Source organism: Rhinolophus hipposideros (assembly GCF_964194185.1).
Source record: "Rhinolophus hipposideros genome assembly, chromosome: 15".
NCBI classification, from domain to species: Eukaryota; Metazoa; Chordata; class Mammalia; order Chiroptera; family Rhinolophidae; genus Rhinolophus; species Rhinolophus hipposideros.
In genome coordinates this window covers 21,593,406-21,607,643 of record NC_138061.1, presented here as the reverse complement: position 1 = coordinate 21,607,643, position 14,238 = coordinate 21,593,406, and the positions used below count along the sequence as shown (strand labels likewise).

At 54.0% G+C, this 14,238-nt stretch overlaps 1 protein-coding gene across 5 annotated transcripts in view; it reads right to left on the bottom strand.

Annotated features, from left to right (window-relative positions):
* Positions 1-14,238, bottom strand: part of SH3PXD2A (SH3 and PX domains 2A) — a gene marked incomplete at its 5' end in the record, with an annotated part of 213,327 nt that overhangs the window by 44,039 nt on the left and 155,050 nt on the right. For 2 of the 5 annotated variants that reach the window (XM_081074466.1, XM_081074468.1), the window contains 2 exons: positions 7,049-7,180; positions 13,407-13,451. In XM_081074466.1, the coding sequence (XP_080930592.1) occupies positions 7,049-7,180; positions 13,407-13,451 (177 nt within the window). Of the gene's footprint in view, positions 1-7,048; positions 7,269-13,406; positions 13,452-14,238 lie in introns of those variants that run through there. The other 3 variants (XM_081074467.1, XM_081074469.1, XR_013994992.1) reach the window with 2 other exon arrangements.

The window sequence follows — 14,238 nt, the reverse complement described above, 5'->3', positions numbered from 1 at the left end:
GGTGCTGCCCTGGGGTTGAAGCTGAGATGAGCAGCTGGTGTCACACTCTGGCACTACAGCTGGATTTCCAAGGTCTCACTGAAGCATATCTTTTGCTCAGCAATGACTGTCCAAGGAAAATGGCCTTGGAGGAGTTTGGGACAGGATAGGTCCACAAAGCCAACGTGAGCTCAGAGTGACCAGCCACCCACTTGCCCAAGCGAGGCAGAGGGAGCACCCAGAGCCTGCCCCACCTGGCTGCCCAGCAGCTGGATCCAGGCAGGTGGCTGCCAGTGTCCATGGTGACAAGCCCTTGGACGAGTCCCTAACAACAGTGTGTGCAGATCCAGCTTGAGGAAAGAGTGATTGCCAGTCCCTGGACACATCTTTCCCTGTACCTTTCTCCCGTAGCCAGGATCACTTGCTTCAAGCACCACTGTTCTCAGGTCCTGCTCCTGCTCCCTTGTTTCCACAGCCCCAGGCTTCCCACGCATCCACTGCTGCCCAACTTCCTTCTTCATCAGCATGTCCCTGCTTGAAGCAATCATATGCCTGCCTTGCTGTCTCGGCCCCAATGGGCCCAGTCCTCTCCCTGGCACTCCACTCCCGTGGACCTGGAATTCCCTCCTTTTTCTGCCTATTTAACTCCCCTCTTTCTTCAAGGCCCAGCTCAATGCCTCCAACTCCTCCAGGCAGCCTTCCCTGATTATGCTAGTCTCCCCCCACCCCCCACCCCAGCACTTCAACTCTGTGTCATGCAAAAGAGGCACTGAGTGACAGCCAGCAAGAGGGCGTCACAGGTGGGCCTCTTGGTTCCCCAGCCTTGTACGAGGCCCCATGACCTGATAAGGGTACTGCTCCGATCACCAATGGGAACTTGAGTTCTATCTCCAATTCTCTCCTGTCATAGACTGCGGCAAGGACAACTGCTCAAGCAAGGGCTCCAGGTGGGTGCCTTGGGTTGCCAGCCTGGTCTCCTGGCTTCGCTGCCCTGTACTAAGCTTCCTGCTTGCCTTACGCATTTCACAAACCATCAGGGCTGAGAGAATCCTCAGACACCACTGAGTACAATCCATTCTCTGGCCAAGTGTGAAAACCAAGTCCACAAGAGGGAAACTGGCCTGATGTGAGCCCCAAGGTCAATCTGTGGCAGAGCTGCCCCAGTCCAATGGTCTTACTAGCGACTGTCGTGTCCTGAGCCCTTACAGTGTGCCAGGCCCTGCACTAAGCACGAAATTCCTTTTGAATCAGCATAGATCAAACCTACAGCTGTGGGTACAATTCTCCCCATTTTACCGGTAATGAACTGATGCTTAGAGGACCCACGTGACTTTCCCAGGGTCGCCACTAGTAAGTACCACATCGAGATTAAAACCAGGCTTATCTAAATTGGAGCCCATATTTTGAGATATTCTTAAAATAATCTCTAGCCTGGGTGAATGAAGTTTGGTGGAAGGTCCCAAGGCTGGATTAGGATGCCCAATTCTGCTCCCAGATTTATACTCTATGGCCCTTTCCCATCCAGCCAGCTCTGTGAAATGGATAACAACTCCACACCAGAAACAGTCTTAGACCAGAATGGACTTTGGAATTGCTGATTAGGCTGATATAAAAGGAATATACATGCTGCACTTAGAAAGACAAATGCTGTCAGAGACCAATGCCTTCTGACGACTGGACAGGACGTTATGCGGGCCAGTCTCCACATCCAAATGGGGGCTGGCTCATTGGAACGAAACTCTTAAAAGGCTGTTGCATAGTTAAGAGTGTTAGTTCACTTATCTGCAATGCAGATTGCAATAAACCTGGCTTTCTAGAAATAGCCTATCCTACCGTGACTGGCACATCTCTTTTCTGGGGTAGCTCGGCAGTCTGAATTAGCAAGCCGGTGGTTCCTTGGTAAGCACATAAACTAAGCAAAAGACAGAGAAGATATATAGAAGTCCACTTAAGGCCATGGAAAGAGTGCAAAACTATCTCAGCCTCACATTATAGTCCATCCCTTATGTACCCAAAAGGCTCACATCAATTAGAGTCTCACCCCCATAAAGGCAGGAACCTCATAGGTATGTACCCAGTCAGGATGGGGCCTGGGACACAGGCCGTATTTGAGAGTTGTGAGATCGATGAATGAACAGAGTATAAAGTATACTTCTCCCTTATAAAAAGCCCATGTAGAACCATTTATAACAATGTTCATGAAGAAACAGCTAAGTAACAGAACAGATACATCCTCAATGTTAAGAAGATTCCAGCCCACGAAATATGTGGCTGAAGAATGCATTCTCTTTGACAACACAAAATAATCATTATGACACACAACTCTGAGAGGAAAAACGTATTAGTTTGTCTTATTGATAAAGATATGCACCAAATAAATAATGGTTACATTTCATTAAAAAAACACAAAAGCCCACGTAGTATATATCACTGCCTGGTTATACTACTTATAAGGAAACAAAAGCTAGGTGATTCCTATTTGCGACACACAGAATGGCATCAGACCTTAACCCAGTGTTCAGCAGCCCGATGCTTTGCTTTCTTCACTACACACACAGATACGCAACAGGGAAAATAGTTGCAGCCAAATGTTTTTAGTTACGTTACCCCTTCTATACCTCCTTTCTTTAAAACCTGACTTCCCACAGCCATTGTTAAGAAGTTAGAGAGGTAGCCATGTTCATCCCCCATGACACCAGGGCTGGACACACGATTTACGGTCAAATTTTGAACTTAGAGAACCAGAGGCCACCGTCAGTTGGTGGTGGTCGCTACGGAAAAGTCATGCGGAGTCTAGTCCTGATAAAGCAACAATAGATGATCAGGTTGCAGTTAAACGTGAGCAGGAAGAGGAGAAAGGCTTAGCCTGCAGTTAGCAGATCACAGCTGGGCTCTAAATCTACACGGTGCCCGAGAGAGACAGAGACCAGAGTAGCTGCTTTGGCTCATGTCCACTTTCTGGTTTCAAGTTCCCAGTCTCTGTGAGGCTGGAAAGTACTTCCCACCCATGGATTTGGTGTGGTTTTCCAGCATCCTTGCAATAATCTTCAATAATCCTTTCAATAATGAGCAAGTCTCAGTGGATGTCTGTCCAAGGTTTAGTTTTCTCACCTATACAATTTCTCACCTGGATGGACCAGCAGAGCTCAAAATTCTTTGCCGGCACAATGCTTTGATCTTAGATCCTACAGCTATGTGCCTCCAAGGAAGTATAAGAATTCCCAGTGTTATCACACCAGTACCGGGAAAGAAGCAAAGACTCAAAGGAGGAAAGCTGAGGCCGGAAAAGAATGAGCATGTAGCATGTAACGAGCATAACCCCACATCCTCCCTTGGCTCCTCGTCCTGAGGAGAAGGAAATCATCCTGGCAAGTTGGATGCAGCTTTGCTTAACACAGAAATCAGAGCAAGTGGGACCCTGCCATCACTGCTCTGCCAGAAGTTAGACCAGATGATCCGAGCTGGAAGGTGACGCCAATGTGGTCTTTGAGGCATAAGAATGTCCTACCAAGGAGGCATCTCAGGCACTGCTGTTTATGTCAAGGGTGGAGGCGCTTCCATGGACAAGACAGAAATGGCATAAGACATGCCCTGCTGGTTGGCAAAGCTAACAAAGCTGTTGAATCTTTCTGCTAGATTTGTTCCTGTTAATCAATGGAGAAAAAGAATCCTTTCCTGGCTGGGTCTCAGGCCCATTGCTTGATCAAAAATGCTTTTCCTGAAACAGCTCAGGCCTCACTTCGGGTGTCTGACTTCTGCCCACCGATGTTCCCTGGAATCGGCTTCTCCACAGTCCTGGGTGCACATCACTCTGCTCAGATCCCCTTGGCCCTTGTTTGTCCCCAAGTTCAAAGGAACAATGAACAACGTGAATTCCCTTCCCATGACCTATGAGCATCATGCTGGAAGGAGGGCACAGAGGCATCGTTCCGTCAGGACGTTCCAGGGAGTCGTGCGGTCATCTCAGCCAGCCCATGTCTCTCCCTGACCCGCAGCCTCAGCAGCTTGGGGGCGATCCCACACGGGGTCAGCCCACTCTCACCCTCCCAACGTTCTCTGTAGAGGGGAGAGATCTCAGCTGTGGACTCTAGAGAAACTACTTAACCTCTTAGCCTATTACTTTAGCCACAAAATGGTTAAAGTGCCTTCTATTTATTGCATGGGGTTGTTCCGTGATTTCAGTAGAATGACGCAAGTGAAGTACATGGCCTGACACCTGGAGTTCACTATTGACTGGTTCTCAATTGCCTTCCACACACATCTCTGTTTAGACCAATGAGATTACAGAGCACTGGCACAACCAGTGCGAGAAGGCGACACGAGCAGAGTCCTGGCTCCCAGTGGGCAAGGTGAGTGCCCGGGGGGCAGGGATGGCGCTGAGACTGCTGACCCAATAATACGAGTGGAAATGCCTCAACACACCCACCATGTCCCAAGGTCAAAGGCACCACAATTGGGTCTTTGTTCCAGAGTTCAAAAGCCTCACTCACCAATCCTTCCAAAGCCAGCTTGTAGGACGCACAACACACCTCCCCTTTCCCACCGTCAGACGTCCAGCTTCCTAGAACTGGGAGACCACCCAGCTAAGGATCTGCAGTTTGGTCCTCTTCCTTTCTGCCCTCCACCCACTTAGTTTATCTGGTTAAGCTGGTCGTACACTCCAGGCCTCCTGGATTCTGCTGGCCAACCCAACGAGTGTGGGTTTGCAGTGAACACAGCACTGCAAGGTCCTTGTGTAAACATTTGCTGCTGAGCAGCTGTCTCCACCAAGGGTAAAGGTACGAAACTCCCAGCGAAGTAGAAAGCCCCATCCAGACAGACTCTCCTCACCCAATACCCAGAGCCCCATAGTCTCCCAGACACGGAGTTCAGACGTGGGAGAGGGCTTGGGGAGGTCATCGGCTCCAGGCCCTGCTTCTAAGCAGCCATTAGATTATCTCCATTTTACAGATGGGATAACTAAAGCCCAGAGGGATTAAGGGACTTGAAGTCATCCAGCCAGTAGATGGTGGGCAGAACCCCCCTTTCAGGGATAGCAGCTCCCTCAGAGGGTCTGTGCGCCAGAGTGGGCTGCTCTGGGGAGTCAGGCTGTCTGAGACCCCTCAAACAGCCACCCAGGACTCTTCAGAAGAGGAGGTGCCTCTACACGTTTTCCAGGCCTCACACAGAACCCCCACTTTATCAAGGCTCTCCCTCTTCCACTCCTAGGCAGGATGCCACATGTTCCCAGGGTCCTGGATACAGGATGGAAAGGCAGAGGACACACATGTCCCTGGGAATCAGGCAGTCTTTTACATAGCAGGCTGACTTCCTTTTGTGTGGGGTTTCCTCTTGAGCCATTGGGGCCAGTGGTTGGCACCCCCTCCTCCTGCTTCTCCATGGTTACACAACTATACTGGTGTTACAAAGCAGCGAGGTGGCAAGAGGGTCCCTAAGCCAGAACGCTACTTCTGAGTAGACCTGACCTTACACGGAAAAGCAGGCCCACCTTTCTTTGGAACAAGCTTCGAAACAAACATCTCTCCTCAGCTGGTGTCTCTAATTCCACTATTAGAGACCCCCTCCTTTAGGTGTTTAGTGTTTCCAGAGCCAGGCTCCTGTGACAATGCAGCTTCCCTGGGAGGCAGGGAGGTAGGGCTGTTACCAGGACAAAAGCTGGAAGGAGACCCATGTGGGCCCTGGGGTGAAGGGCCCAGGCCTTATGCTAGGGATGTGGCGCTGCTGGGGCACCTGCTGCTGCCATCCACCTTGGTGGTGACTCTAGGCACACAAAGGCAGATCCTGACTTCTCTGAGAAAGGAACAGGCTGTGAAGACTCCAGACCCAGAAGGGCCATGAGTCAGGCCTATGGCGGCTCACCTCCCCCAGGAGGCCTGCTGGGATTTCCTTAGCATCTCTACAGCTACTTGCTGCCAACAGGCATAAAAATCAGGGGCTCAGGAACAACCCTATTCTGTTCTGACTTTGACCTCAGATGACTCACATCCCCTCAAATTTTCTGTGCATCAGTTACTCTATCTATAGAATGGGCACAGTCATCCTTTGGTCTGCCTTCCGTTTAGGGATCAAAAGATTGGAAGAGAAATGACTGGGGCAGGAAAAGAAAAACAGGCCCCTCCCCTCTGGGAGCACCCTCCAAACACAGCTCAGAGAGGCCTCTCTGCAAGGATCTTCCCTCGCAGCAAACCGAAACTGAAACAGAGCCTCCCAGAAGCCAATGCAAGCCCAGCAGGTCCTGGGCAAGCTGCTGATGGATGTCCTGGGCCAGAGGTGTCCCTGGTCCTGCAGGGAGCTGCACCTTGGACACCCTCCTCTTTTCACCTGTAAAGACTCCTGCTGCCAAGGACACTGAGACATTTGGGCCCACTCAGTGAGAACCTTGGAAACAGCAATCCCCTGGACGGCCCCAGATGAGACAAAGCCTCAGCTCCCAATGAATGACAGTGCGGTTGCTACAGGACCCTCTTTGGCTCCAGGCCCTGGCTTCATTCTCCTGCCTGGAACTTCTTCCCAGGTCCTGGCAGCTGTCAGCTCAGCAGGGTGCAGTCAGCTCCCTGCCCAGACACTAGCTAACCCCCATAGGCCTGGCCTTTCCTCAGACAACCCGCCACGGGCTCGAAGACCCTGGACGCCACAGTGGTGTCACAGCCTGCCTTTCCACCAGCTAGCTGGGTTCTCCCGCCCCTGCCTGGACCCTGGTTTGGAATATGGTCCCAATGGAGGAAGCTGCTGGAGGATACCCCTGAGCTAGGAGCTACCTTCCCTACAGGCCTCAGAGGGCACGGGGACCCTGAACATGGGTTGGATAGTTATACCCGCGTTGCCACCCTGGCCTTGCATTAACACAAGTTGGTTAATCACCCTGAGCAGTGGAGACATTCTTCCACCACCAGGCAAACTGCTGGCCTGCAGCCCAAACCAACAGGGGAAACTTCAGCCTCCTCAGCCCTCTCCCCGCCAGATGGAAATAACGTATAGCGCAGAGGTGGGGGAGGAGGAAGGGAACAAAAACCAGCCGTCCATCTGAGGAGCCAGGCTGGAACCCGGAGTGGCTGGCTGGGGCACTCACCACTTTCGTTCTTCTCGATGACATCTACCACCTCCCCGGCCTGGAGGCTCAGCTCTGAGTTTTCCTGCTTCTTATAGTTGGACACCACCACGTACTGTTCCAGGATCATGGGCTCGGCGCTGGTGTCGGCACCTGGCGAGGGCAGAAAGCACGCGGTGAGCCAGCGGCCAGCCATGGCCCCGCGGCCGGGGCGCCCCCTGTCCATCGGGGGAGGCTGCTTTGTCGCCAGCGCCGCTCCAAGGGGCCGCCTGCAGCCAGGGTTCGCAGCTCGCTGGGCCCCAAGGACAGGCCATATAGCAAGGCCCCACACCGGCCCGCTGCACTGCGGGGGCCGGGGCACATGGGGAGCCAGGGGACAGAGGGGAGGTGGGGGGAGGAGAGAGACAGACAGAGACAGAGGCCAAGGAAACTCAGAGGAAAAGCCTGCTGCTGTGATGCGTTAGTCACAGCCCAGCACAAGGGAGGCAGAGGAGAGGCCTGGGGCGGACGTGGTCTCTCCAGACCCCTCGGCGGCAGGGGTGTGAGGGGAGGGCTGCAGGCGGGCGGGTGGGCGGCCCATGAGGGCTGAGGCCAGAGTGGAGGAGAGAAAGGCAAGGCAAGGAGGAGGGCTCCTGCCTTTCCCCCAACCCCTGTAAACCCAGAGAAAGAGAGTCAGCAGTCCTCCCCTCGGGAGGGAGAGGGAGAGAGCCGGAGAGACCGTCTCCACAGCCCGGGCCCAGGCGAGAAGTCAAGAGGGTTTGAGGCCGCCAATCACTGGGGTTTACTCGCAACCCTTAAATAGAAACACATGAGACCCATCGAATGAGGAGCTGGGGGTGGAGGCAGGGGAGGGGGAGGAGGGCCGAGACTGTTTACTTGAAACCCAAGAAGAAAGTCCCAGCGCCAGCGGCCGGCCAGCCCAGCCCGCCCCCCGCCAACTTTTCCTCAAGTTCGGCTCTGTGCCTGCCCCTTGGGCTCACCAAGGCACTGCCACCGAGTCCAAGGGCCTGGCACACACGGACCAGCCTCAGGTTGGCTCTCCCAGCCTCGCTTCCAGAAGGGGCATTGGTCCAGCATGGCCACATGGAGACTGACTCAGTCTCCCTTTGCTTTTCAGTGCTGGGGCGTGTGGTCAGGCTCCCAGAAGCCTCCAGCCGCCCTCTCCTGGTTGTTGCATGGAGCTTGAGGGATCAAATGGTGGGACTCAGCAGGAGGGCAGGCTCCCAGGAGCAAGCAACTTCTCTCTCCTCCTCAGCCACCGAACCAGTGCAACATTCATTAAGCAAGCACCCAGCTAGAAGGTGGGCTGACTGGATGTCCATCTCAGCTAACTGGCTGTGTGGTATTGGACATGCTGCTTACACCTCTTTGAGCTTCACTATTACCACCACCATCACTAGGGTGAAGGTGGAGACAAGACACGTAAGACAATACATGCCCTGCTAGGAGATGAAAGGATCCATAAACCAGAGACCCACTGGTCATCTCCTATAGGAGGCCTTCCTAGCCACCCTCCACCCCACGCAAAAGGAATTCCTAGCACACTTCTTAAACTATGCGTCTACCACTCTATACATCTGCCAATCTCCTGGAAGGCTGGGGCTTCACACCACCAGTGTGGCTACAGAAATGGCTGAGACAGGGTCCCCAGGCTCCACACGGCCCCCTTGGGGCTTCAGCCTGCAGCTGTATTCCCTATATGCCTGAGTCTGACTTGGCAAATGTTCTGTGCCAGGCATGTGCCCTGTCTCATTGTATCCTCACAACAACCTTCTTAGCTTCCCATTTCACAAAAGACTACTCAGAGGCCCAAAGAGGGCAAGAGGCTTGCCCCAGCTCACACAGCTGCTATGGAGAGCACCAAATTCACTCAGTGTTTTAGGTTCCAGCCCATCTCTCTTTCCATTACAGAACAGCCTCTGATTTGTTTCCAGACATCCCATTCTCCTACTAGCAAAATGATCCTCAACGTGGTCCCACAAAATTGCCTGGGGCGTTTCAAAGAATACCAGTGCCTGGGACCCACCCCCAGGGATCCAGATTTAACTGGGTCTGGGGCATATTTTTAGACAACACCCCTCCCCTCATGGTTCTCACGTACAGCCAAAGGGGAGAACCACTGCTTAGAACTTTGGGTCTTTCCATGGCGATCTATCCTACCCAGGGCAGGGGGAAATGATGGGAAAGAAACCCACTGCTCCTGGCCGTTTTGTCCCACGAGATATGGATCTCTAGCTCTTTGGAGACTCAGAGGGACCCTGTCTCAGCTGAGGCCTGCCACATGGATATGCACACGCACAGCTCCAGGCAGACCCTCCAAAGCCAGGATTGTATTTCAGGCAGAAATGCAACCAACAGCTGGGCAGCAGGGCCAGCCCAGCTCTGCACTCAGCCTCGGCCAGCTTCTGCGCCTGCCCCTGCCCCTGCCAGCAGGACAGAGGCAGCGCTAGGCAGTGCTGACAGAGACGACTTCCCACTGGGCCCCTAGGGGCAGAGCAGTGCCTCTGTGGCCAAAAGCACTTCTTAAGTGCACCCAGCACAAAAAGGGACTCCCTTTCTAGCTTGTGGGAAAACTCAAGATACAAATAGGAGCTTCCCAGCAGCAGGTTAGAAAGCTCCGAAATCCTGGGACTTCACAGATTGCACTGACAATGAATTGTAAGCCTTGTTATCGCTCACTGACGGGCCACATGTCTCACCGTCTCATTTGATCCTCACAACCACCCTATGTGGTAGGTCCTGTCACAGTCCCATTTTACTCACAGGCAGACTGAGGCTCATGAGAGTAAGCAGTTTTCCTAAGGTCACAAGGCTGGGATTGAACCCAAGACCACATGACCCCAGCACGTGTATTCTGAACTTCTACCACTGTACCTGGCCTACAAGAGAGCCACTGGAACCCTGGCGTCCAAGGAGGAGCCCTGCCTCATCCTGGCCCCAGACACCTGGCACACAGGTGGTTACTTAATCAAGATTGGAGTGTGGGTTCCTTGTTGATTCTTGTTATATCTATTGACCAGAACACAATGCCCATCAGATGGTTGGCTCTCAGCAAATGTGAAATGAATGAAATGAATGAAAAGGCAGACAGAGGAACAGAGTGACTTAATGGTTTGTTTTGAGCCAATACAGATAAACCAGGCAGGGCCTCACCTCTGAAATTCAGGAGAACTAGATAATTAAACTGGAAAAGAGAAAGGGGAGATGGGGAAACAGAGGCACAGAGGAGCAAGGAGCAATGAGTTTGTGGCCAGAAGCACAAGCAGTGGACAAGCAGTGGTGCTGGGGAATGGAGAGACATCAGCTCATTTTAATCCAAGCCAAGGAAATCTGAGGCAAGATTTCAAAGAGGGGGAAAATCCACATATTCTTCCCCACAGCCCCTTGGAAAATTGGCTTGAGCTTTCTGAAGACTGACACTCTGGGGCAGGTAGAAAAGTTAAGGAAATGTTCTCCAGGCATTTCAGAGCACAAAAGGCAGGCGGTGGCACTTTTTGGAGGCTACTCCAAAGGCTGGGGGATGGACGGATGGACACACAGACAGACACACTGTCCTCCTGCCTCCCTCCCCACCCCCAGCACATGCAGGCTCCCATCTTGCTTGCTCTGGCATCTGCCTCTTAGGGTGTTGCCTGCCTAGGGCTGCCCAGGACGGCGTGAGCTGAGAGCAGGTATCCAGATGAGAAACCACTAGGCAGGCGGGCCGCTGGGTGATGTCATCCCACAGAGGCTGTTCTGGATCCCCTCCCAGCCAAGGCTTGGAAAATTGGGGGCTGAAGGAGTTAGCCCCGGGGAGGAGGAGGGGCAGTGGAGGGAGCCTCCTGTCTTCAGATGGGGAGGGTTTGGCAGAGGCATGGAGAAGAGGTGGACCCTTTTAGCGAGGAGAGCCCCTTGAAAGAAGGAAGGGCGGGCTTTGTAAGAGTCTCATGCAGGGATGGGCCCTTGTGCCGCACTTAGAGGCCCTGGCTGAATCTGCTGGGGCTCTGGTAGTTCCCTGGGGCCCTGCCCCACCCTTGCCTCACTCCTGCACTCCTCCAACTACCACCTGGATGGACTCCTGGCTCCCGCCCGGTCCTGACTGCCAACTTAAACTACTCAACGAGGCTTTTGCCAAGTCAGTCCCCTGCTTCAACACCTTTAGTGGGTCCCTGTGGCCTATAGAATAAAGGCCAAATTCAAGCTCAGACTTTCTTGACAATCTGAGCTCCCCAAGTTCTCTGACACACAACCCCCTGTTCCAGGCAACATTCATCATTCAACACATATGTCTTGGGCCCCCACTCTCTGCCAGTCACACTGTTCTAGGCAGGTTCTTCCTTCTAAGCCTTCGCTTTAGCTGTTCCCCCTGCCTGGAACGACTTCCTTCCTACCAACCCCAATTATCCCCAGCCGTCTCTACTCTCCAGGAATCTCCTGATAACTCCCCTCACAGTGCTTGCTCCTGTCCTGTACTGGATTTTTTTCAGGTTCCTCATCTGTAAGCAGGAATAGTAACCCTACCTCATGGGGTTGTGAGGAGCATGGGATGAGGTGGGAGATTTGGAGAAAAGGAGGAGGGGTTTAGGCTTTTCTGCAGCTGATGAACCAGTAGGCAGCTTAAGGCAAGAGCCATGGGTGCCCTGAGAAGGGTGGCTGAGGCTGTCCCTGCAACATGCCCCTCTCAGATCCCGCCTCCTGGTGGCAGTGGGCTTGCCAGCTAGAGAGCCAGCCCAGAGCCCCAGCCCACGCTGGGGTGGGGGAACACCAGGCGAAGCAACCCAGAGACCCTCATCTATAAGGATCCTGGCATCAGCCTCGACCTCTGAGTTTCCTGTCTCATCTAACGCTCCAACATTCCAGATGGGGAAACCAAGGCCCCAAGAGACCTGGCAACTCACTCAAGATTCCAGCCCTTGACTTCGAGTCTGGCTGGTTCCCTCCCACCCCTGTCCATCGCTGCCTCCCCTCAGCCTCTTGCTATAAACAGCTGGGCTCATGCTGAGAAGCCAAGCCCTGCAGTGGCCCCTCCCCAGGCTCCCCACACTCTCCATGGTCCCCCACCCCCAAACTCTGAGCATCCCACTGAGGACTCTCCAGTACCTCACAACTGGTTCCTCCCAGGCTGGACTTGGCCTGCCGGCTTCTCCACAGGCCCTGGGGCGGCCAGGCTATACGTTTGGTGAATAAAATGTATTGTTGTGGGCCAAGTGGGCTCTGGCTCACTGGCTCGTGGAGAGGGGAAAAAGGGACAGGAGCCCAGTTATTAGCTCAGGCCCAGGCCCCCGTCACAGGCAACACCATAAGGATGATTGCAAGGGGCTTCGGACAGGCAAGGGGTCCTCCTGCCTTCTCCTCTGGCCCCGCCTCTCAGGATGCTCACCTCCCAGCCCACAGCTGTGGTGAAAGGGGCTGAGCCTCAGCTCTGACCCCTGGGGTGGCCAAGCTCCCTCTGACCTGACCCTTCTGCCTTATCCCCCGATCTCCAAGCCTGAACCTCTGCTCTCAGGTTTGGGTTGAGGGTGGGGGGTCAAACAGCACTCTTAGAAATGGAGGGGCTCCTAGAAAAGCCTTCTGGAAATCCCATCCCTCTTCCTGATACCATGTCCCTCAGCAACTGAGAACCCTGCTGTCTAGGTTTTCTGCAATTGTCCAAGAAGACCAAAGACTAAAGACAAGCCCCTGACCCTGGCCCAACTCTGCCCAGACACAGGGCGCAGCCCAAAGTCGCCGAAGGCCATCCGGGCGAGGCAGCCCGAAGCCTGGAAAGCCTCCTGAGGCCAGAGGCAGCTAGCTCCAAGCTCTGATCCCTGGGGCACGGGTGCTGTGGCCTCCACCACAGGCACAGGACTCTCCAGTCACTGCTGCAGCTCCCCAGGGCGGATCACTGACCATGCTTCTGCTCTCCGCCTGAGGTTACTGCGTGGAGTGACATTAATAGTCTTTGGCTGGCCCGTCTCACAGGGATGGCCAATTGACTTAAAGTTGAAGATGACACTAAGGACACACTTTCTCTGTGCCAGGCTCCCTGGGAGGCAACACTGCATCCGCTTTGGGAGGTTACCTAACCCGGCCAAGACAGCACAGCCAGGACGTGGCAGAGCTGGGATTCAAACGCACATACTCTGGGTCCACAGTGCACTTGCTTAAAAACAGAGCTATGTGGTCACTGCCCATCAGAGGGCTTCAAGGCTGGAGCTGAGACCTAAAAACGTTGGAAAGGCAAGAATACAGCCAGCAGAGGGGCACAAGAAAGCAGAGAGGACGTCTGACGTGCGGACAAAGGGCTGCTACACATCTCAGGGAAGCACACAGCAGGCAGCTGGCAACACGAGCTCCCACGCACAGATGCCTGGGCTACACATGTTCACACACATGCATTCACATGCACACTGGGCGGTACCTGTCACGTCCTTTTTGGGAGACTCAGCCCAGCTGGAGAGCCACACTTCCGAGTCCCCGAGAGCAAGCAGCAGCAGGAGAGGAGAATCAGAGGAGAGAGAACCGTTAGGCAGGCTGGAGGTCCACCGGGTGGTGGGTAGTGGCTGCAGGCGCTGCTTTGGGCCGCTGGCGGAAGGCGGGGGAGGGGAGGGGAGTGATTTCCTGGCCCTGGGCTGGCTGCTGGGCGTGGGCCGGAGTGATTACAGAGGCACTGGGACACAGCCGGCTGGGACAGGGATAATGAGGTGTCTGCCGAAACGCAGGCATCCTCTGGAGCACAGAGAAGCCCACACAACCCTTGCCTGGAACAGGGCCCATGGGTTATTACTGCCCCAGAGAAGGCAGCCTGGACCTTTCTCTCTGGCATGTGGGCAGCTGGCCCCATGGGGCTTGGTGTCTCTAAGGATCCTCAGCAGGCTCAGCAGGCTCAGCAGCCTGAACCTGGAACTTTCAACATCCGGTTGGGGAGCCCAAGGCCAGTCTCCAGGCTTGGGGTACCACACCACTGGGTCTTGATGTTCTGTCCAGCTCTTGCCCCAGCCCCACCCTCTGAGGAAGACAGACCCTGGCAGAACAGAAGGAAGCCTCATATTAGAGAATCTCACATCTCAGCTTCAACCCACAAGGACAGGGACCTTTAGTGACCAGAAGAGATGAGGCTCAGAAGTCATGTCTGATCTGGGCCTCAATTTCCCCATCTGTGAAATGAGGTTAAAAGTTGTCCTCCTGCCATGAGGAAGGAGTAAAGTCAAAGAACCTAGAAGAACAAATGATTGTGATACAGTGACATTTCA